Here is a 23,790-nt window from a genome sequence, read left to right as displayed (position 1 = left end):
AACAGATTATCCTGAGTAGCATATGTGTGCCAATTTGTGAAAATACCTTAACCAAGATGTTTTTTGTGCCTTACCCAAATCTTAACCACAGTAATATTATATCAGAAAATGGTTTTATTTGTGAAACCGTTGAATTGTTAAATCTCAACTAAAAAGCTGTTGAAATGTTACAAGTGGACTAATAAACTAAATGCAGGCGGAATTTAAATTAGGAGTTAATCAGTGTTTTTTTGTATTGTTTTTCATAGACTGTCAGTGCTAGTTGCTGAACTGCTGTAGCTTTGGAACTAAGTGCTAACACGCTAGAGTTTCTTTCTATTTTCTCTGTAATGTGCCATTTACTCCCTCGTGACATTGTTCACAGGATTGTACTTAAAAACGCTCTCTGAGCTACCGAGCTTGCTAACAACAAGAGCAATCTTGGCAGTTTGCAAGGGTCTTAAGTGCGGTTTATTCTAAAGGCACGTTTCTACCACCGACTGCTGTCCTATAACTGTCTGTAGAGCATTCCTGTTTTGTGCAGCAGTTTATAGTGAGGAGGTTAAATAAAAGTGGTGACTGGATATCTTCCTCCATTTAGACTCACCTTCTGTTCGTTCCCTCAAAGGTCAGCAATGTCAAGGTGGCGTGCTATTGGTCGACGGCGCAAACCCACAGGGTCAAAGTTCACTAACAAAACTCAACGTGAGCAAATCCACCGGTCGCGGGGATTCCAGCTCAATGAATCGATTTCACAGCTCAGTTTTTAAATGCTGTTTTTACCAGGTCTTAAGCGTGAACGGCAGCTGCCAGCTTAAGTTCATGTCCGTTACAACCGATTCCAACAGTGACGTGTTTCTGACTTCAGAAAAAAATTATGAAACCAGGTTGTAATGGAATTTTTTTAGCGAAGTTGGAATTTAGGGAGTGTGTTTGACTTAAAGCTACAGGTGGACTTTTGCCCTTCAGCGGCTCCGTCCTCAGCCTTCAGCTCTTTCCAGCAGACACAAACAAATCCTCCTTACTCAAGACTGTCTGACACTCTAACGCAACTAGAAGGAGGGCTTCGTTTCACGTCTGGCTGACGAGCACCGGATCTGATTTATTAAGAGGTTCTGTTTTTCATTTGCAGAAGTTCCCCTACGACCGCCTTACATCTTTAGATGACAATATGTAAAGAACAGAATGTGGTTTGGCTTCCTGAAGACGGTTCAAGCACCAACAACATCCAATAATCGCTTACATTCACTCTGTCGGGTGAATCTACAATTTGAGGAGAGTTTCAGAAGGTCATGAGGCTTGTCCACAGAGCTGAATGGACCAATTCAGCCTAGAAAGCGGGCAAGAAGTGGCCAATCACAGAAAAGAACAGGTGATAATGAGGGCAGCAGATGAGAAAACATTGTGCTGGAACAAACCTGAAAAAAATGAATGATGAAGGTAAAATAACAGGACGTAAAATGTCTATAATTGCAATCCCTTTTGCTGGAGCATCCCTTAAGTTCATTATTCAGGATGTTAAATTAACAAATGATGTTTCTTTTGCTCTGCATATCCTGGAATCTAGACTTCTTAAACATTTCTCACTCATGCAGTTAACATTTGCATCTAGTTACATTTGTAACGGGAAGTTTGCATAACTTCCTGTTCCCACACTCTAGCATTATATTATCTTCTTAACTCTGTTAAGTACTGTGTACAATATGCAGTAAAGGTCTTTTACGTACTTAAAGTACTTTAGTGCTTCCTAATAATAACAGGAAATCAACACATACCAATGTAAAGATGAATGGAAAGTTGCCCTCCCTATTTAGACTGTAACCTATCTTGTAGCTGCAATGCTTTGCAATGCTTTGTGGTCTATTTCCTGCTCCCATTGATGTAGAAATAAGAAATCGGTTTCACTTTCTCCCATGAATTCCTTTGTGATTGTTGAATGTCAGATTGGCAGCAAAATCCTGCTCTGCTGTGGTAGCAACGTTCAATGTATCACATGGTCTGTTTGGACTCTTGTCCTCATACCCATGAAATAAAGGGACAGAAAGTACAAGAAGCTTTCAGATGTTTCAGGGAGGTTGTTTGCTGTATTTTCAGACTCTGGCTGTGTGTTGGTTGCCGGCTGGGGGGAAGGTGTGACATCAAGCTGCCTTTACCTTTGTTTAGAGACACAGAGGGGGCTCTGTCCCATCACAATGGGACTGAGAGACCAGTGTGTGTGTCCTCTGTGTGTATGTGTGTTCCCTGTGTGGGAGGGGTGGTGCTTGCAGCCACACCCAGACTGATTGGCTGAGGCCACACCTCACTGTGGAATCCACTGGAACCAGGTCACATGTCAGCCTGTACAGCTGTACAGAGTCTGTGTCTGCAGTCCCAGGCAGAACCAAACACTGCAAACAAATAAAATCACTGGCAATATCACAGTTGGAAAGTCCAGTTATTATGTCATTTCGGAGCTGACTTGGATTTTTCTTCATGGCTTCTCTTAACACTGGATTTGGGATTAATAAAGGAGGAAAATCAGCAATGTATCAGTGTTTGTTGGTTGACAGATGTTTTTAAAAAGAGACACATGACATATTGACTATAAGCTGTGGAATAAAATGTGAAACCCACAGGTTTTCAGTATATTAACCACAGAGCGCTCATAAATCAACTGTGTGTAAGTGACGCATTAGAAATCTAGTGAGAGAAGTTGTGGTTCCAAACTACAGCAGATAGGCCGACATTTTATTTCTGTGATCTAATACGATTACCCCGCTTATAACTTTTATATTTAAATACTTTCTCTTTTAACACCAAAAAGGGAAACACACCCGGCATATTATGTGCAGTAAAATACTCACATGCATTATTTTCTATGCTTTAATAAGTAATAACAGTATGTAGTAGTCATAACTAGTCATATTTGTTTTTTACTATTGAGTCAATATTATTTATACAAGCATATGGATACCTGAAACCCATCATCGTACGGTAGATGGTGGACTTTAACCACATTTCCCATGATAAGCAGTGAGTTGTACAGCAGGGTTGCTGCTGCAGACAGGAAGCAGAGAACTAGTTTGTGTATTAGAGCGTCTGTTGCACCGTGAGAAAGATAGATCACTTCCTGGTTAATCAAAGGTAGTTTTTTAGGCTACTCCATAATAATTAACCTGTTTCAACTAGTTTTTTCAATTTTTTTATGTCAACACAATTTTTTAAATCAATGCATTTGAATGTTAATATACCGAGTGCTGGTAATATGGTCCACTGAAGTACTTTATTTATTTTTTTTAGAGTGCAACAAACATGTCAGGTCCACATTCGAGACCCAGAATCAGAATCAGAATCAGAAACACTTTATTGATTCCCACGGGGGGGGGATATTTGAGTTGAAGTTGTGGGCGTTCAGATCTCACAAAGTCAGATTTCTTTATAAAACCACGAGTATTAACAATTCCACAGAAAAGTCCTCTGTGACCACATTCGCATCAGCAAGATCAGTCTTCAAACGGGAAGACAAAAAACTAAGAAGTGGGAGAGATGACATCTTAATTTACAACTTCCGCTAGTGTAGATCAGCAGTGTTCAACCCGTGGGTCATAACCTTGCGCTGCGTCACAACATGGAGACCAGTGGGACTAGATTAGATTAGATTATAACTGATTTCTCATCAGTCATTTTTCAAGCAGAAATGCCAGTCTCCGTTTCAGCTTCTCCTGTGTGAGGTTTTGCTTCTTTTGTCTGTGTTATATCAGTTAATAATCAAATATATTTTAGTCTTGGACTATTTGTTGGTCAAGACAAGAAATTTAAAGACATCTTTTAGACAATTTATGAGCTAAATAAGTAGTCAAAATAGTTGTTGTTGGCTCGTTTCCCACTGCCTCATTAAGCTTTATTTTCCTTTATTATGTCTTATAATATACTGTTGTCGTTATTATGGACAATATGAATATGCTATTAAGTACTGATTGCTTGTAAAAAAAATATATATATACTATTACTAGTATATATATAATATATACTGCTGATCAATGTAAGAGGGCTGTCAGGTTAATTCACCCTTTAATAACAAGTTTATTTCTTATTTATTCTAAATAAGCTTCACTCTGACAGGGTATTAAACCTCTGCTCTTCACTGGTGTGTCCATTACACAGAGTATTAAAACCTGTCAACTACAGAAGGCTTGCTCAGATCCCTTCTCTTCTCTACTTCTTCTTTTCTGATTTGAATAATAATTTTGAAACTAAATTTTAGACAAAGTTGTCGCATGGTTTCCTGTGTTTCGACAAAATGTAACATCCGAGAACTTGGGCTTTTGTTGAAATTTATTTTTTATATTCTTGAAAGGAAAGCACGAGGAAAGTATTGTGTTGGTATTGGCACAGAAACCCAGATATCATACATATATATTGTCAGTGCTGACACATTTTCAAATGATAACCAGCGCTACACCTCACAGAATATTGAGGACAAGATATGTTGAAGTTTAGAGGAAACCTTCAAGTAGATGATTTACATCTGTAGATTTAACACTATTAATAACTTCTCATACAGCTAAATTTGTAGGAGTACTAGTAATTCTCAGAGTACATTAAAATGTGTGAGAAAGGAAGTGGACATGGTGAGAAAATGGAGACAGAAAAGAAGCGAAGGGGTGTGTACGTTGCTAGAAGTGTGTGTCGAGTCCCTCTGCCTCGGCGCTCCCCACACCTCTCTCTCTCTCTCTCTTTCTGTGTGTGTGTGTGTGTGTGTGTCTCTCGCTCGGCTTCCAGAAAAGGGTGTGTCCGCCTGCTGCTGAAAGGGAGGGAGGGGTCAGTTCACGGCTACTCCTCCCTGCTCTCTCTCTCTCTCTCTGTTATTTCTCTTTCGCTCTCATTCCCTCACTGGCAGCCTCAGGATTAGGCCTTTGTCTCTCTGCCTCCTCTGTCTGTCTCTTTGCCTTAATTTTTCTTGTCTTTTTTCAAACAGAGAGTGTGCTAGTGTGTGTTTTAACCCCCCTTCTGGTAGATTTTTGAGAGGAGGGGTTTTCTTTAGCCAGCCTTTAGAGCAGAGGTAATGCTTGTTGTCATGTGTTTTTTTTCCCCCCTCCCAATTCTATTTCCTGTCTTGCTTCCTCTCCTACCTGTCTTCCTCCCCCACTTCCTGCCCTCTAATCTTTTCTCCTCCCTTTTTTCACATTTTTCTTTCTCCCCCTTGCTTCCTTCACCCCCTTGCCCATTTTACTCCTCATTCTTCAAATCCTTGAACAAATCCCCTCCTTTCACCCTCTCCCTCTGTCCTGGAAGTTTTGCCTTTTTTTTTTTTTAACTTTGTTCTCACCATCCTTCCCCTCTTTTTTTCCCCTGCCATTTTCCCCACCCCCCTTTTTCTCTCCTCAACTACCCCCCTCATCACCTCCCTTTCCTCAGCCCCTTTCTTCTCCTTCCCTACCTTCTGCTCTTCTTCCTTCTATTTTCAGGGATCCCTCCATCCTCCTCTCACCTTCTGTCTCTTCTTCTCCTCCTCAGTGCCAGTCGACTCCTAAGCAGAAGAAGAGTGCTGTCGGCGCCCAGAAGAAGCAGAGGAGCCCGGCCAAGCAGAGCGCCCTGACCCAGCAACAACCGCCGCCACCGCCGTCATCATCACCGCCGCCGCCCGCATCCCAGGAAGAGGAGGAGAAGGAGGAGGAGCCGGCGACCAGGCCTCGGCCGCCGCAGGGGGAGGAGGAGGAAGAAGCAGGCGAGGAGGAGCGAGAGGAAGTGGCGACACAGTCTGTGAAGAAGAAGGAGGAAGTGGAGGAGGAGGAGGAGAAGGAGTGCGAGACAGACATGCCCTCTGTACAGATCAAACCAGAGCCAGAGGAGATGGAGTGCACGGTGAGAAGGGGCAGGCGGGGAAGATTGATTAGAAGAGGGTGGGGGGATCTGTGGGTGAATAAGCAGGAGGATTGGTGGAGCAGATGGGTGGATGAGAGTCAGGTGGGTGTGGGCAGGTGTGGCCGCCGACTCGCATCGCTCACGATCAGACATGTTTGATCACGCCGGATTCACACTCAACACAGGCGGGATTAAAATCAGACGGGCGCAGGAGGAGGGTTTTTTTTTTTTTTAATGCTACTAATTATCTTGGCATCAAGAAGATTTAAAAATGAGCCAGTGATTAATGGAGTATTAATTAGTCAAATGATACGACTCTCACCTCTCTTAGTGTTCCAACTTTAGTTTTTAGTTATATTCAAGAATGAACTTGCAACATGGCAGCATGTGTAAATCAGAGCTATGGCAAACTCCATTTTACAGAGGAGTTCTGGTTCATTACCCCACTGGCCTTATTCTCATAATTTTGGCCGTGGTTCCTTTCTGTAGTAATAACAGTTGACCTAAAGAGTGAATAATCGCTAAAGGTGAAGGTAAATGCAAGAAACAGGAGTGGTCAGAAGACGCCAAACTGTGCATTTTAAACTTCCATCACAGCTCATATATACTGACTTCCTGTGTCAACTTTGACCTACCGTACTTGCTGTAGTTGTGCACATACAGTTTTCCTGTGTAAGGAGGGATTGCTATTGCTCATTGTCAGTTTAACCTTCAATAATCTGGCTGAACTATTGGCTTGTTTATAACCTGTCTCATCATTTTCTTTTTAAATTTTGTAATCTTCTAGCATTGTCTTAGACTTTTAAATCAAGTCCTTTATATCTGTTTAAACAGACAAAACAAATCCTAGTTAGTGGATCAAGATGTTTTATCTGATGGGTTTTCAAACCAAAAAACAGTGTTAAAAACAAGGAGCAGTCTTAGTGGGCATGTGGTGTCTCAGGTAGTATGGAGATGTTGAAACACAATACAGGAAGTCCAGTTTGAGTAACAGATTGACGCGTTTATTGGCGTAGCAGATGCCTACACTGTACACAGCAGTTTCTAATACTATGAGGAAGGAATTTACAACTCTGCTGCAATCCTTTTATCTTTCGGTGCCAATGATCACCAGGTCATGTTACAAAATAAGCTACCAGGAATGTGTATCATGTTGGGTGACATCGCTTTGCATGCGGGAAAAGTTTGCACTAAGTTCTCTTTTTTTGCCGGATGACTATAGGTGGGCGATATATATCGTTTGCGATAATATCGTCATTGTTGTTTTTACGATGTGCAAATTTCGAGTATTTTAATTACTTCGCCAAAAATATTGAAACGCGCGTGGAAACTCCTCACATCCACTTAATACACGGTGCAGCAACGCTCTCTACAGCATGGCAGGATTCAGTCACATGACTAGTGGGCCTACGTGATCACGTCGCCTCTTGCTAGCATCCTCCTTGCAACAGTTTAGCAGCACGTTGTGATGGTAGAGAGAAAATGGAACTCCTGCTGCGTCAATGCAGTGGTCCTATTCAAATGAATGAAAAGGCCTTTCCCATGCAGTGTTGTCTGTTTGAACGCAGTTTAACTAAGGTTTGACACTGATTGGCCTTATTTGGTTGCCTGACGAAGGTCCATTACTGAAACACTGTGTCATAATAAATTCAGTAATGAAGAATGTGAGTTGTGGCCACAACAGATCTCTTCACCTGCAGCGTGATGCTCAATATTCAGTGTAAACATGTCAGCGAGTTCTTTTTGTTATATCTCCTGAGCAAATTTGTTTGTACAAGGTCTGGTGTAGTTCTGCGGTTTAGTAGCAATGTGTGTTCTTTGTGAATGACGACTCCCAAGTATTTAACTGCGACAGCAAAGAAAGGTCAAGAGTGAGCTTCTGTTTCCTCGTCTCATACATGAAATTTCTATGTGAAATTACCATTTTTTAGCAGAACCAAACAAACTGAAATTTAATCAGTAGTTTTACACCTTTTCTGTTTCGTAATTTTAATGAAAATAGTTTCTTTGTCAATCCAGCTGACAGACTCTTAAAAAACAGGGAGTGCCGGCATTTTGACTCAGAATAGATGTTGATTTGACAGCTTGCTTCAAGATATTAAAAACATGGGAATTAGCAGCCTGCTGAAAGCTGAAATGATGCCTCTACCAGTCATCTTGAGAAATTGTATCCTACATACATCAAATCAAAACAAACTCTAAACTGTTCTCCTTGAACTTGTGTCCCGCTGTCATACTTTGAGGACGTTTTGTTTAAAAGGAACTGTCAACAATGAGTGATTTGTGATAAGCCATCCCACTGACAAAGCAATGATATCACGTTGTTTCTTAGTGATTGTTTCACTTCATCAAGAATTTCATTTTGGAAAATTATATTTCACGGTGAAGGAAGTTTCCTGTGAAGACAGAGGATACAGAGGAGGAATGAAAGGGGAAGGACCGAGTGAAATGGAAATTCTGGGTAGTGGATTAGTGGGCGGAGCACAGAATGAGGGATGAATTGATGATAGATCGAGATCTGTAGATGAAGTGAAGGAAGTGCCAGAGCGAAATTGATGGAAGAATGACTGGGGAGATATATGAAGGGGGTGGGTGAGCAGGACAGGAGGGTTAGGAGGGATGGATGGCGTGTTTGTGAACATCAGAAAGAGTTTGGTGATGGTTGTGCTGAAGGTCTGATTCTTTTGTTATCTTGAAATGTATAAAAGTGGTATTGTATGGTCCCTTCATGCAGTTTCTGTTAGTGAAGCAGTTTCCTTTGTTCAGCTATGGCGACTATCACAAAACATGCTTATTACCCAAATACTGCTTCTGCTCATTCCAAAGCAAATGAGAAACACCTTCATTGTCCTCAGTAACTGCTGCTGCTGGAGAGCCTTTGAGCAAAGCATTTAACCCTCTAGAACTATGGGTCCGCAGTAGCAGTGAATGAATGAATGGAAGGTGTGATGATGTGAGGCGAGGCAGAGGCAACCGCTTGTATACCCTGTCAGGCTTCTGTGGATATTTAAAGATGATGATGAGTCTCTCTGCTCTGTCGATGTAATGTCAGGAAAGTGAGGGAGTAGTAAGAGCAGGACGTCCTGCTGTTGCCTGGAAACGATTGATGGGTAGCTGAAAAGACGTAGAAAGTCCTAAAAAACACTCAGACTACGGACAAACACTTAATTGCTCTCATCGTGTTTTGACATTTGTGGTTTTGCATTTCAAGCAGCAGCGTTGACCTTTTGTTTGCTTTAGTCCTGAGTGACTTCCAGGGAGAGCATCAGGAGAACGAGATCCATGAAACAAATAGGGAGGAGGTCAGAGGTCACAGCAGCGTCAAAAGCGCCCTGACAACTGAGTGTGTGAATCATTTTGAGGATAGAAGCGCCTCTCGAAAACTAAACACCCTCGAAAACCTACCCGCCATGTCGCCCCGGCAGTTTTATTTCTCAGGATTGTACTATTAATAATAAATTGAGCTAATTTGGAGTGTAGAGCTGCATCTTCTGTCTTGTGATTTACACCGAACCAAGGAGTTTCACTGAAGCAGGGGAGTGCTAGAATTTTTCAGTCGACTCCTGTGTTTTCTTTTATATATGACTTTTTATTATCTCAGATATATACCTGTCTCAGAGGATTTGAGCTGTGTAAATATACATGACAGAATGTGTGATCGAACCCCTAAATTATGGTCGGACAAGGCAATCTTCATAGCAAAAGATTATAATACTGTTTAGTTATTAAGTCCCCACTGCTACATAAACATACAGTCTTGTGTTTCATGCCAGGTAACAGTGTTAGTCAGCCTCCTATAAGTTGCCTATGTCAGTGATGTATCTATTGTTTAGTTTCTGCTTGTAAGGAGTGTTGATCTTAATAATAATAATAATACTTCTGATTTGGTAAATGTCACAATATTCCAAATTTTACAAATGATGAATTTTTTTTTTACCTGTGCAGCAACATTTTGGATTTTGTTTTATGTCGCTTTGATAACTGAAATCTCTTGTTGTTTCCAGTTTTTCCTGAATTAAGAGACCTGTCAGTCCGCTTGATAATGATGGGAGGTTGCAGGTTAATTCCTTTGCTTACATTTTATTGTTTGATTATACCTTTAGGAATTTAAATTGTCTTCCAAAAGGCCACATTATGTTGTTCAAGAAGTGCTCACGGATGCACGGTTAATTGGGCGGCCTCATGGCTATCAGAAGACAAAAACCTGCTGATCTGTTGTAGCTTCCCATCCTGGTTAGGGACGGTGTGGCTAGACTTAATGAATGCTAAATAAATATAATCATAAGTAATAAATACTTTGGGAGTGTTTGCATGTTGCCCTTGCTGAGCTTACTGATTAGCAGCGCAGGCATGTTGCTACACCTTTGACAGTTCTTACTTCATTGTTTAGTTGATAGGTAGATCCATGTACCCTGTTATAATCCGAGACAGAAGAAGGTATAGAATAAGAAGGGCGTGAGAAGTAATGATAAGGTGAGGCCATTTGGAGTCACAGGCACGCAATGGCAGCCATTATCCCAGCCAATGTGCTGAGGAAGGAGGGGAAGGGTGTTGTCAGCTGCTGGGGAGGATGGGTGAGGTATGAAGAGAGGAAGCTATAGGAAGTGTAAGAAAAGCAGAGAGTGAAGAGAAGATAGGGAGAGGAAAGGAAACACTTTGGTGGCGAGGAGAAAGACGAGGAAAGAGTGCAGATGGAGCGAGGAGAGATAGGAGGGAAGGTAGAGAGGTTGAGGTGGAGAGGGTGTGGACAGCCAGATAAGGAAAGGCTGCACTGCAGGATTATGACTGACGTACATTTTGTCCTCCCGTATTGCCTTCAATGATTTTGTCTTTTCAGAATGTTGTTGTCCCTGTTGGCCAGCAGCAAGGAGACGGAAACCGATGCTGGGTGGCTTTCATTAGGAAAGCTTACGATGCTAACAGGCCTTAGAGAAACTGAAGGGCAAATGGACAGATGGACTTTTGTCTGTGGCCATAAAATCAATTGAGATATTTTTATATTTAAATTGCGTGTGGTTTCAGTATACTGTAGATTCATAACATATAGAATTAATCCAAAAATGGAACTATTTTAGGTGAAAATGTCAGGTATATTCATCCATCTGAGCGGTGTATTTGTTTATCTACCACCTTCACCTCCTGGGGAAGCAGAGAAACTAGTCCTCACAAGTACAAGTCCCCGGGCCAGTAGAAGACATTATGGAGGCTTCAGTCAGGGTAAAAGTTACGAACATGGGTTCAGGTTAGGTTTTGTTTAACTGTAGTGTATTTCAGCTCCTGACTAGACCTACAGCAATGATTGGAATGCAGTTTTTCCTTTAAAATCTAACTCAAAAATGTCAAAAACATTGAGTCCTTGTCATGTCAACTGTCTGTCTTTGACAGACACCTGTCAAGCCGACATTTTGTAATTCTAGAGAGGCAAACCACAATTTCTGTCAGTTAACAACGATGGCATGGCGTGTATTTTGTTCTGTTACTTTAATTGAAATGGCCCTTCATGTGCTGAGCAAATTGTGTGACACCACTGGACCCACAATTCTTAGTTACTTCTAATGCAGAATGCAGAATGCAGACTTATATTTGCATTTGTGATGGTATGTGAGAATGTGGGATACCCAGGGCTGGCTCTATTAGCAGGGAGTGGCATGTTTGGAAGGGGAGATAGGAGGTGAAGTTAAGTCATAAAACACCTACAGATTTGTGTACCTTTCAATGTGGCTCAAAGGCAGAATTTAGCAACATCATTTCAAAATTGTGCTCCCAGGTCACATGATCAGATGAAGTACATTTTTTTTAGATAAAAGCTGCAGAGAAAAAAGGAGAGTGAACAGGAGACTGAGCAAGGTCATGACAAACTTACCAAAATGGAGCTAGATTGAGTGTTTTTGAATCCCTTATATGTCTTTATTTAGGTAAAGTTTGGTTTAAGATTGGGTTTTGGCATGTGTTGCTTATAGTTGAGTTAAGACTGTACTGTCCAAGGCATGAACATATGTTCAGATTGGTCAAAAGTGAAGTACACTGAATTGTGGATGTGGAGTAACTGCATAGAAAGTTAATAGTTTGTAACCCTTAAATTAACCTTTGCTGAGGTTGATAAATTAAATAATACTTAACCAACTAGGACTCATTTTCGCTGTTGAAAGGAGATCATATTCAGTTACACTTTGTTAGTTTCGTATTCAGGAGCAGGTTGAGAGTTTTGACTTTTTGTGTCTTTTCTTGGTTTTCTTTTGTGGCCTGTTCTGATTCCTCTGTCTTTCATCTAGCATTATGGCAGTTAATGATCCAGGAACAACAGATTTAAATATGGCCGTTTATAAGCCAATCAGCAGCTAGTTTGACACAGAGCTGTGATTTTAATTTGATTTGCTCTTACTGCTGTGGTCAGCAAGGAAAGAACCCAAGATTTTGTACATTTTACTGAATTTACAGATTATTTCAGATTTGCTTTGACATACATTTCCATTGCTATATCATCTGTTCAGCTGATGCTCCTCTGTTGTTTTTGTTTTGTGCTGACCACAAAATAATTTACATAATTGACACAGAGTTGCATCATACCTGCCCAGACTTGTGCCAAAGGTCATGAAATACCTGCACAATCATCATTTGCAACATTTCCAACATGTTTTCTCTAGCAAATTATAAATCTGCTCTCACTAGTAAATAAGATAATACAGTCACCCGGCCATGATGTGGATTTCCATTTTCCAATAATAAAAGTGAGGGTTTCAAAAATGTGCTACCCGTCAGCTATTCATCTGCATACGCCCCAAAGGCTGGCATTCCCCAAGGCTCAATACTTGGACCTCTTGTATTTAACATTAACATGATTCCATTTGGTAAAATAATGTTAAACCATAAAATCATAATTATGCAGAAAACTGTATTAATATGTTAGCTCTGTCAGCAAGTGACAACAGTCCCATAGATTCTCCCACAATGTCGACTACAAAAACAAAGAGACACTAAAACAACTAAATTAAACACAACATTTTTGTTTCTTTCAATTTGCAGGTTTTTGAAAGTTAGAAATGCTGTTAGAATTATCTATAAAAACACATCTTATTCACTGTTGTGTGATTCTGCAATTATCAGATATTGATATAATTTATATGCAGGATTTTGTGTCTTTAAAACACAAAAAGATGAGTGCTGTCTTTTATAGCAGCACTCATAGAATCTTAAAAGCCCTTTGAATTCCACAAATGTTATGGTAGAAACATTGCAGGAAGAACACATTTATCTGCTGCTTTGAAGGCTATTCCACATTTGCAGTGATTCAGTTATTCATTTTTATTGACTGTCTCAGTTGATCATTTATTTCGTTGAACGGAAGAACAGACTGCCTGATAATGTATAGGAAGTGTATCATCAAGCTGAAGCACTGGGTGGCGAGGGTATGAAGGAACTGGTGGGTGCAGAGACTGGTCAATAATTGGACCCCATAAGAGCCAAAACGGTCCACCTGCTGATAGAAAAATAAACCCCTGACTGGCTGATTTAAAAACTCTCACACTTCAGAGAAAAAGCAGAATTATGTCAGTGTTCACATGAGGCTGTGGGGGTTTGGGGAGATGGGGGAGGGGCCTGGTATATGTGTGTGTTGTGTTGTGGCATGGTTTGGGTTAGTAAAGGGTGTGGGGGCTGGGTGGAGTATTATTACGTAAGGCCTCATTAAGCAGAGTGTGCGTGTGTGTGTGCTATGACCACACCTCTGTGGCTGTCTCGAACAGAGGGGAGTGGAGTTTCCTGCCCAAAGATAAAGTCTCCAGGAAGCAGATCCTCCTGGTATTCGCTCCTCTGGGAGCCTACAAACACTTAAACGCCTCACACCCCACTTAATGCTACATCTGTTGTGTTGATTCAAATTCACTATTATCACTTTTATTCTGACTAGTTTGCACCATCGCTGTAAACAAACAACAACAGTGGCAAGACAATTGTTTGCCGGTTCCGGCCTTTACATCCTTTATTTAAACAGGATGTAATATTTCTTAATAACACAGTCTGGATTCTTTTAATGACGAATGTTATTAACGGAAAACTATTTGTGTATGGTGGCCCCTAAGGACAAATACATCCAAGAATGAAATCACAAAAAACACAAAGAAGCAGCAAGGGAGGATCATAAACGAGCTATTTTAAAGGACCAGTGTGTGAGATTTATGGAAGAAATATTGGCCTTTCCTTGCTGATAATTGGCTCATGGTCTGTGTAACCAATAGATGTAATCTGCTGGTGGTCACACAGAACAATGTTATTTGTCAAGAACTTGATATTTCTTTATTTTCCATTCAATGGGGGACAATTTAAAGGTCCACCCAAGGAAATATGTAAAACAAACATCACAAATTAAGCTGGTTATATTGGGAGTCTCATTGTTCTATCTCTTGGAATGCTGTCATGATAAGCAATGTGTAACCTGCATTTCAAAATAACGACTCTGCAGTGAACTCAGTGTTCAACTAATGAATGTTTTCATTATCAGTTATCATGCGTGTCATTTTATCAGTCATCTAATAATAATTTGGGCTGTAAAATGTTAGAAAATAGTAAAAAAGTATCTAAAATGTTGTCATCGCATTGTATAAAAGGAATCCTCAGGTTTCTGACAGGTTTTCAGTCTTTCGACTTCCCGGTTGGCTTTCCGGCGTGTCCTGCTGTAGATTTATTCATTGGCAAATCTGGACACATGCAGTGCAATGACAACTCCCACAGGGATGAGAGTGCTGCAGTATTTATGCATTAATGGTTGTGGACAGAGTGCACACAGCATGAGTCCACAGTGGAGTGAGTGTTGGTTGACAATCATACATCAATGTTTTGGGGGGGGGGAGAAAATAAAGACGCTCAGATAAAAAAAAAAAGACTGTGTAAAAGATACGGCCACTGAGCAGTATAGAGGTGGAATGCCTTGCTCAAGAGCAGTTTAGCAGAGATGAAGAAAGTTGGTGGTAGAAAGAAAGAAGATTAACAGATAGTCAACTAGTGTTTGTCAGCGTGTCAGAAGAAGGTCAAATGTAATTTTGCGGTCTCGTTTCCCACAACACACACTCACAGGCGCACACACACACACACACACACACACACACACACACACACACACACACACACACACACACACACCCACCTTTTTATCTCCTATCATCTCATCTCCCGCCATCGTTCTTCTTCTGCTTTCTCTTTCAAACTCTCACACTTGACTCTCTCTCTCTCTCTCTCTCTCACTCTCTCTCCTCTTCCTCTCTCTTGCCTTAATGAGATATGTCGAGGGAGGCTCTGCTTCCGCTCACCCCGTCACCATGGCAACCGCGGCTCTGGCGGGAGTTGCCGAAAAGACTGTGTAGCCTGACCCCCCCCCCACTCCTTCTCTTCCTCCTCCACCTTTCCAGACCAGCCCCACTTACACACTCTCTCTCTCTCTCTCTCTCTCTCTCTCTCTCTCTCTCTCTCTCTCTCTCCCTCTCTTTCTAGCTCGCTGCTTCAGCCAAAGGCGAACACACACACACACACACACACACACACACACACACACACACACACACACACACACACACATACTGAATACCTGCCAGCACAGCACAGTGAATAGCCCTGTAATCTCTCTCTCTCTCTCTCTCTCTCTCTCTCTCTCTCTCTCTCTCTCTCTCTCCCCCCCATCTCTCATATACACACACAATGAGGCCCTGTGTGTGTGTGTGTGTGTGTGTGTGTGTGTGTGTGTGTGTGTGTGTGTGTGTGTGTGTGTGTGTGTGTGTGTGTGTGTGTGTGTGTGTGTGTCACTGATGTATGCACATAAACAAGTCAGTTGTCCTCCAGCAAACAGGAGCACTCATGCACAAAGACAGTCCACAACACACACACACACACACACACACACACACGCATTTATACAGTCACACACGTACACACACTCTGATACTCCCCCTGTGTTTGTGTGTGTGTGTGTGTGTGTGTGTGGAGAGAGAGAGAGAGAGCATGAGACATGAGAGGTTAGAGGCCTATTTGCTGTGCTTTTGCCAGGAGGGCTTTGCTAGCATGCATGTTAGTCAGTGTATGTGTGTGTGTGTGTGTGTGTGTGTGTGTGTGTGTGTGTGTGTGTGTGTGTGTGTGTTGTTTGTGTGTGAGTCTATGGTTGTTCAATCCATTCAAAGGACAGCACATTCACAATTTTGGGATGCAGAGAGAGAGAGAGATGATGTGAAAGACAAATGCAGTGCAGACACTGGACTGGTGCAGCTCCCTCTGCTGGTGCAAGATGATGATGTCATTGTTGGCAGCCCCACTTCCTCCGGAGTGGCGCTTCCTGGAAGTAAAAACAGCAGCTCTGATTGGGACAGGAAGCAGATACGACTCTGCTGTGTGCGTATTTTTAGTCAGAAATGATGTGAGTAACATGGAGTTGATTTAGTGATCAGCTGATTAATCACGCTGTCTGTGGTGTGCTGCACTGTGTCATCCCTGTAAAGAATCACCATACTTTTCCTCAGAGCAGATAATGTTTGTTCCAACATGCATATCATAAAGTGTCTGTTGTTGCATCTGAAGCAGACATACTCATTTGCAGCTACTGAGTAACAAACTGTGTTGGACACTCACACTGCAGATGGTATCGGTGCACTTCTGCTGCTGTGCACAGTTTTCACTTTCATCACTGCTTCCCTTCCCTTCTCACCACTGTTAAGTCATCTGACATCAGCAGCAGAAATCTCCATGTTAACAAGTCATTTAGTCTATTCAGCTCTAAAATGAGGATGTTATTACCAAGTGAAAAAATCTGCCATCTGTGGTGAGATAAATTCACCTGGTTCCAACACAAACAGACTGTTTCCCCGAGTGAAGCCGAGGCGTCGCGGGTGTTGACGTCGTCTTTAACGAGAATTACTGGTGTTGAAAGTTTCGCGGCCACAGTGACTGAGCCAAGATGTTTGCAGTTTCCAATTTATAAAGGTGATGATTGTGCAATAATTGATGGGTCTCTCCCTTTCTCCGCCTGAACAGTCTGTACTGTACAGTATATTCCACAACTGGATGCAACAAGTTTAGGAACATTCTTATTAGGTTAAAAAGAAGCTTGTTGGGAAACATAGGGAACTGATAAATGACCCATAAAGCAGGTTAACAAAGAACATCTTGGGTATGCAAAGATTATTTTTTTTTACAGTTCAATGTGGCAAAACCCTCGAATTACATAATAGAATAATATCAAGCAACCTCACTTTTTATTTTGTTGAATATCCAGGAAGTGGATACGCTGCTAGACAGACTTCAACAAGTGTGTGAGTGGATAGGGCGTTGTGGTACAAACAATCAGACAGGTTTTAAACAAGTCCAGTTTAGCCCTGTCATGAACACTATTCATTTAGAAGTGAAAACAAAGGTGAACAGTAATAGCATCCAGATTTGTTTGTTGCATTGTTGCTTAATCTACATTCCCTTGCCTCACCAGTAAAGCTCTTCAGCCCAGGTGGCTGTGAGGAAGAAGAAGTTATTTATTGACTGTTTTTGACTGTGTATTTGCTCTAACTCGCACTATAAATGCTCTACATCCTGGTTTCTCTTCTTATAGGCGCTTGTAACTGACTATATGCTTTTTCTATCTATGTGTTTTTCCCAGGGTCTACAGGGAGGGTGTTTTGCATTTTGTTGATTGCATAAAGCCCCTATACATTGACAATCTCATTAAATACTAATGGTAATCCTAATTGGTGCTTTATTAAAAACAACTGTTCTGTAAAGGTCTGCTAATTATGTCCGTATATGTTAAATCATGTACAGTGGTAGCAGTAATTACAAGCAGAATATACATAATATTATTCACTACAGATGCATAATTAGACTATCCTGGCCCTTAATTTGATTCCTCCATTTATCTATACCTATTTCCTACTCAGGTTGTCTTATCTTTTGGAAATTCACCATCAGTACTTTGATTAACCGCTTAACGAAAATGCTGAAATATATATAATATGTTTACAGTGTGAGGGTGACTGAAGGTTTCTTTTAATTAGGAAAAACTGAAGTTGCAGTGTACATCCATGTGCAATGAGCAGCTGTAATTAAAACTCAAGTAAAGTTTGCTTTAAGTTTGTCCGTGTGGGCGTTTGAGACAAACGAGTTACTAAGAACCCAGAAAATCAACACTGGCAGCTCCGATTAGGTAACATTAGCCTGAGAGTCAGCATTAGCACCGGCTAACAGAAACAGTGAGCTGTGCTGGGATCAGCCTGCTAACAGGTGGGTGAACCAGAGAGAGAGAGAGAGAGAGAGGAGAGGAGATAGGCTACGGGTGGGGCAGTTGGTGTTTCATTGGGTGGGTCAGGCTGTAAGGGGTGGAGCTGCATATGTGTGTGTGTGTGTGTGTGTGTGTGTGGGTGCTGGGCGGGGCTGCATGCTTTGTGGTTAATATCTCCCCCAGCTGTTGTTTTTCGCCCTGTCTTTATTATAACGTCCATATCTGCCTTCACACTCTCTGACAGTCACACACACACAGGATATTATAGCATAAAGTGCATTCATTTACAAATTCAGCACACATGTATTCCCCCCCCAAAAAAAAAAAAAGAAGTCACAACACTGATGCACTTCCAACAAACCAATACCAGTGGTGTCTCCCTTTCCCTCTCTTCCATCTCTCATCCTTCTTTTCTCTTTACCTTCCCTCTCTTCTGCCGTCCTCTCTTCACCTTTAACATATACCAACAGTCACAGTATTGTTTGTCTCACCTCAGGACCTATTGATTTCTTTCTGCAGAAAAAAACAACAACAGTGTCAAAGACTGAAAGCCTATTAGGCCTCAGTGGAATTAAGTTTTTACTCAATGTCTACCATCCTGTTTCTGTGGGTACTGTTGGTGGTGGTACTGTGGTGAGTTTTTTTCTTTTTACCGCACAAGATCATATTCCACCAAGGCTTGGTAGGCACAGCAAGGGTAGTGTTACCAGGTCTGTAGTTGGTCCCCTTTGTCACCATCTGGGCACTAACTTTTGGCAGTTTTGCTCCAGATAGGCAGGAACCTGTTTGCATTTCCATGGTATCTGAAGAACCGTTATGATTTGGAATATTAGACTGATAATTTGCAGGTGTTTGTCCAAGTTGAGAAACAGAAACACATTGTCATTCTGTTGTTTTTAGGCATTTGCGTCACTGTGTGATTTTTAAATTAATGTTGGAAATGAGAAATGCAAATGTTAAAAGAGTTTTTTTTTGTTATTTTCCAGCTTTCGTGCATAACTACATTTATTTAGCGAATAAAATATTCAAATGCACTCTCCAGTCACATCACTATTTAAAAAAAGAAATGACATCCTTCTACTCCTAATATTGATACTCGCAATGGTGTGGCAGCAAAGCTTGTGTTTGCCAGCTTTGATATTCAGCACTGCAGACTTGAGTTAATAGTTCCTGGGCCATTAGGAAGTCCCTACCTCAGGAGGAGGAACTTTTTGTTAGGCAGAACTACTGAAACTGAACTTAGTTGCTGTGGTTTGTACTGCTGAAGTAATAAGTAATCTATTGTATCAACAGTTTGTGGAAAATGCCCTGCGACGGATAAGAGACAACTGTGACTAACTTTGTTAAACAGAATGTTATCTTCATCCATCGATCCAAGTCCTGACATGCGTATTATCATTTCTGTTTCATATTTAGGCAGACTGGAAAACTTTATGCAACATTGTGTAAAAATTGGTCAAACTTTTCTTCCACTTACCGAGGCCTGCATGCCTTTGATATCAGCCGCCTTAAAAAAAGGTTTTTTTTTTTGGCATGTTAGGGAGCAGATTGTAATGCTACTACTACTGTACTGAAAATGTGTATTATTCAAATGTAATTTCTTAATGGGACTTTGGTACAGGACACCATTTGTATAACCTGTCATAAATAAGTGAATGTGGCTGCTGACAAAGGTGTGTTGATTGGTCCTTCAGTGCTGCCATATTAAACGATACCCCTTTAACCCTTTGTTAAACCGACACCATCACATAACCAAAACACGCAGGCGCGCTCGGTGACGCAGTGACCTGGGTTACTCCCTGGCTGCCGATAAGACCAAATTGGGAGAAAACCGGAATGATAAAATCTAAAAGCTGCCCCTCACATGCTCTGGATATTGTGCTGTAACTATACATAACCATGGCCTTCTGTGGGCACATGAGGTTACTGATAGGAGAGCTGTTACTTCATAAATCACTCATTACTTTATCTGTATGAGACCCAGTGTGAGTACAAGACGATTAAACTCCTCTGGACAGATTATGTCTTTCTCTCTGCCTGGCTTTCTCACCACTGCAGTCACAGCTGCTACCCGCTTCCATTCAAGTTAGAGATCACATGAATTAACTGCAAGGCGAAGACTGGATGACCCATTTTATGGTAGAGCAGTTGAACTGAGAAGTGCAGGAAGGGGGAGAAAGGGAATACTCCGGCGAGCTCCAAGTCTAGCTCAGCCAGGGTTTCTTCATGTTGCGTTCAGACATGTTAAGTTTGTCGTTTAAAGGGCTGAATTGTGTTCCAGCCCTTGCGGATTGTTGTGATTATTTCAGAGACAGTTAGACAGCCCTTTGCTGTTGTCTGAGTCATAAACTTCAGGTTAGGGTTTCAAGTGTACTTCAATTTCTTGCTTTTGTGTGGAAACAGAGATTATCTTTATACTAACTTAGCTGGTTCTTAAACCGGTGCTATTCAGGATTCTTGCAACCTTGGTGTGTTTCCAGCAGTTTGAGCTGAACCATAATGTAATCAGGAATGTATGTATCATCAAAGGAAGGTGTTGCACAACGGAAGTAAACAGTAGTAGCAAGATGGCGGATCATTTAACCTGCTAGCTTTCATTCTGTTGTTATTACATTGTTTATCCACAAATAAAAAAAAAAGATGGATCAGTTATTAATGATCATTTATTTCCAACCTGTAGAATATGCAACAAACATACATACGTTTGTGACAGTTTTAAGGTAAAGCTGGTTGTGTCACTGGCTGAAAATGGACCATATTTTAGTTTTGGTAAAACAACCCAGTGATTTATTTTTAGTGTGCAAGATGATTTACATGGCAGGCGTGTGCAGGTATTAGATTAAATTACTCAGTGTCAGTGTCAAATTCATGTGTGCTGATGGGCAAACAAATCAAAATCTGAAGCGTGTGACTGTTTAAATGTCACAGTTTCTTTATTGGCGATAGAGAAAGGGCTCAATTGTATTGTGACCAAAGCGAATCACAAAATGTACTTTGGTTAATCTTAACTTTGCTCCTTAAAATCCACATGAAAATCCTCCTATCAGAAAGTTTCTCCCCTTCCTACTTCCTTCATTTCTTCTCCCTAATTCTGTATCACAGATCACAGAGCCTGCAGGAGTCCAGCGAGGTTTTTCTTTTCTTTTCTTTTTTTCTAGCGGAGTTTAGCCTCTCATCCTCTTCTTTTGGGGATTTTGCAAAGAGTTGTGGGTTTAATCTGAGCAACCGTGAAAAGAGGAGAGGGGAGGAAAAAAAAGCCCCCTAGAAGAGAATGGAAATATACGAGAGTGAGTGGGTGGAAGTGAAGCCAGCGAGGGATGAGAGGTTGAGGTTGGGGATAAGCAAGGGTGTGGTTGATGTCATGAGCGAGAGATGCTAGAGGGAAAGGTGGGGGTGTGGGAGAGAAAGGTGAAAGAGGTGTGGTCATGGCGGAGAGAGAGAGAGAGAGAGAGAGAGAGAGAGAGAGAGAGAGAGAGAGAGAGAGGGAGAGGGAGAGGGAGAGAGAGGTGGGGGCTGAAGTGATGGAAAGACGAACGGACTGGGAGGGGAAGGTAAGGGAAGGGAGTTGGGTGGTGGGTGGGGAACGAGTGGAAAACACAGAGTCAGCTGATAGCTCCCAGTTTCCATGGCAACGCTAGGCCTTTCCCACCCACTCTCTTCTCTGCCTCATCCGCTTCCTCACTTCTTTCACACTTCATTTTTCTTCAGGTTTTTTCTTCTTTTTGTTTTTTTTTGGGAGGGCTGTCTCTATAATCACATTATGGCCATACTGCTCCCTTTTTCTTCCTCTTTCCTCCCTCATCTCCTCTCACTGGCTTTTCTTTCCTTTCTTTATCCCCTTTTTCCTTCCCTTTTCGTTTCCTTTCCTATTTATTCGCCAGGATAGGATCTCCTTTAACTCCTTCTTACCTCAGCCAAGTTTGTTCCGTTTGTATTCATGAAGAGAAGGAGGATCAACATTAGAAACACAATTCAGGGTGTTTCTGGAGTTTTGAAAATCCCAGTCAGAATAGTGAAACTTTGACAAGAAAAAGTTGTTCACTGAGAAGGATTACCAATTACAAGCAAAACTCTTTGCAAATCTTCTTGGAGAGAAGAAAAAAAGGGTTGCCAGGAATGCCAGAAATCATTCTACATCTACTAAATGTGACATGTAGCAACCTGTAAGGCACTAGTAACCAAGATTATTTGCATATGTAATGATAGTTGACTACAGAAGGATGTTTACCGACCTTCATATTTGCACCTTCGTCCATCATCACTCAGCCCAGCCTCCAGCTGAACTGTGTGACCCGATAAGAGGGCGTAGCGGAGACTCCACCCTCTCCTCCTCACCCAGAGCCAAGCTCTGCTCATCTGAACTGGAAGGAGGCCAAGTCCTGGACTGGAAGCTCACTGCTGCTCCCTCTCTCACTCCATTTCTCCTGTCTCTCTTTCACTTTTCCTCTTTTTCTTTTTTTTTTTTAACTCTCTCTCTCATAGTCAGTACCAGTCTCTCTCTATACCCGCCCAGCCCTTCTCTCTCGGTCTCTCACTTTCTCCCCCACCTCCCCCCACAGTGTCCCACACAGCAGCCATTGTTCCCTGTGCTTTTCGAGCTACGTAGCAGCTGAGCCCTGGGTGGCTGTAGAGGCGAATGGGGTGCTGCGTTCCTCTGAGGAGGCTGAGAAAACTAGGGCGTAGCATGAAAAAGCCTGATGCAAGTTATATGAAAGCATCGATCCAGCATGAAGCAGCTCCTCAAAGCAAACATAGTCCGTCTTAATGGATTGAAAAATGTGTTGAAAGATAAACAGTATAAGGTTGAGCTGGTTTCAGAAGTATTGTTCCACACTGGAAATTCTCAATGTTTTCTTTTAATAGATATCTCCAATATTTCTCAATAGAGAAACACAGGAGTGTCATGGACAATTTAATAATAGGATCAGTTTTATACATCAGTTTTAATTGTTCCTGCTGTGTTTTGAGACATCAGTTTGGTGTGGCTGATGGCTCTAAAACACGTACCTTTGCTGCTGTGGCGACATGTCTCTAGTTCAATGTCACTGCACAGGAGAAAAGTAATGAAATGATTTCTGTTTTGGTGTATTGTGTGGATCCTGTTGGGTTTTCAAACAATAAAGCAACATGTGTCAGTTCTTTTGGCATGCTTCATTTAACTTTAAATACATCAGTTCAACTGATACACCCGTTTCCCAATCAGTCATATGCTATTATTTAAAGTGTAGAAATGAATGGCTTTGAGGGGGTTTTCTATCCTGAACTATATATTTCTTTGTGTGCAAGTTGATGTTTGTAATTTGGTTTTGTCATTAAAATACACAAAATATCAGTTTCAGCTTTCAATACAATCAGCTTTCTAAATTCCTCTTTCCTCTCCTCTATAGCAGGCAGATGTTGGTGATGACTGCTCGCAACCAACAGACCTGAAGGTGAAGATGGAGCCTCCGGTTTGCAAGACGGAGCCCTCTTCGCCCCAGCCGTGCCTCGCCGAGGACCAGACCGAACCGGTTGACCTGTCGCTCAACAAGCCCCGCTCCTCTTCGCTCCCCGCTTCTACGACAAGCACCACAGTTAACCCTGCACCCAGCAGTGCCATGACCCAACCCAGTCTGTCGGCTACACCAGTCCCCTCTGCGGTACAATCGATAGGCTCCATGGTAACTAAAACTCCTACTTCCTCCATTGAAGCTGATGAACAGTGAACTCAAAAGGGTTAGAGT

General features: G+C 41.7%; 1 protein-coding gene across 2 annotated transcripts in view; it reads left to right on the top strand.

The window, feature by feature from the left end:
- The window catches only part of klf8 (Kruppel-like factor 8), a 68,742-nt gene that overhangs the window by 27,756 nt on the left and 17,196 nt on the right, over window positions 1–23,790 (top strand). The window contains exons 2-3 of one of the 2 annotated variants that reach the window (XM_051399919.1): window positions 5,476–5,823; window positions 23,458–23,727. In XM_051399919.1, the coding sequence (XP_051255879.1) occupies window positions 5,476–5,823; window positions 23,458–23,727 (618 nt within the window). Of the gene's footprint in view, window positions 1–5,475; window positions 5,824–23,454; window positions 23,728–23,790 lie in introns of both variants that reach the window. The other variant, XM_051399918.1, reaches the window with a different exon arrangement.

The sequence above is a fragment of the Dicentrarchus labrax genome, unplaced genomic scaffold, assembly GCF_905237075.1.
Source record: "Dicentrarchus labrax unplaced genomic scaffold, dlabrax2021, whole genome shotgun sequence".
NCBI classification, from domain to species: Eukaryota; Metazoa; Chordata; class Actinopteri; family Moronidae; genus Dicentrarchus; species Dicentrarchus labrax.
The sequence above is the reverse complement of the archived record's forward strand: the minus strand, read 5'-3'. Positions and strand labels throughout refer to the sequence as shown.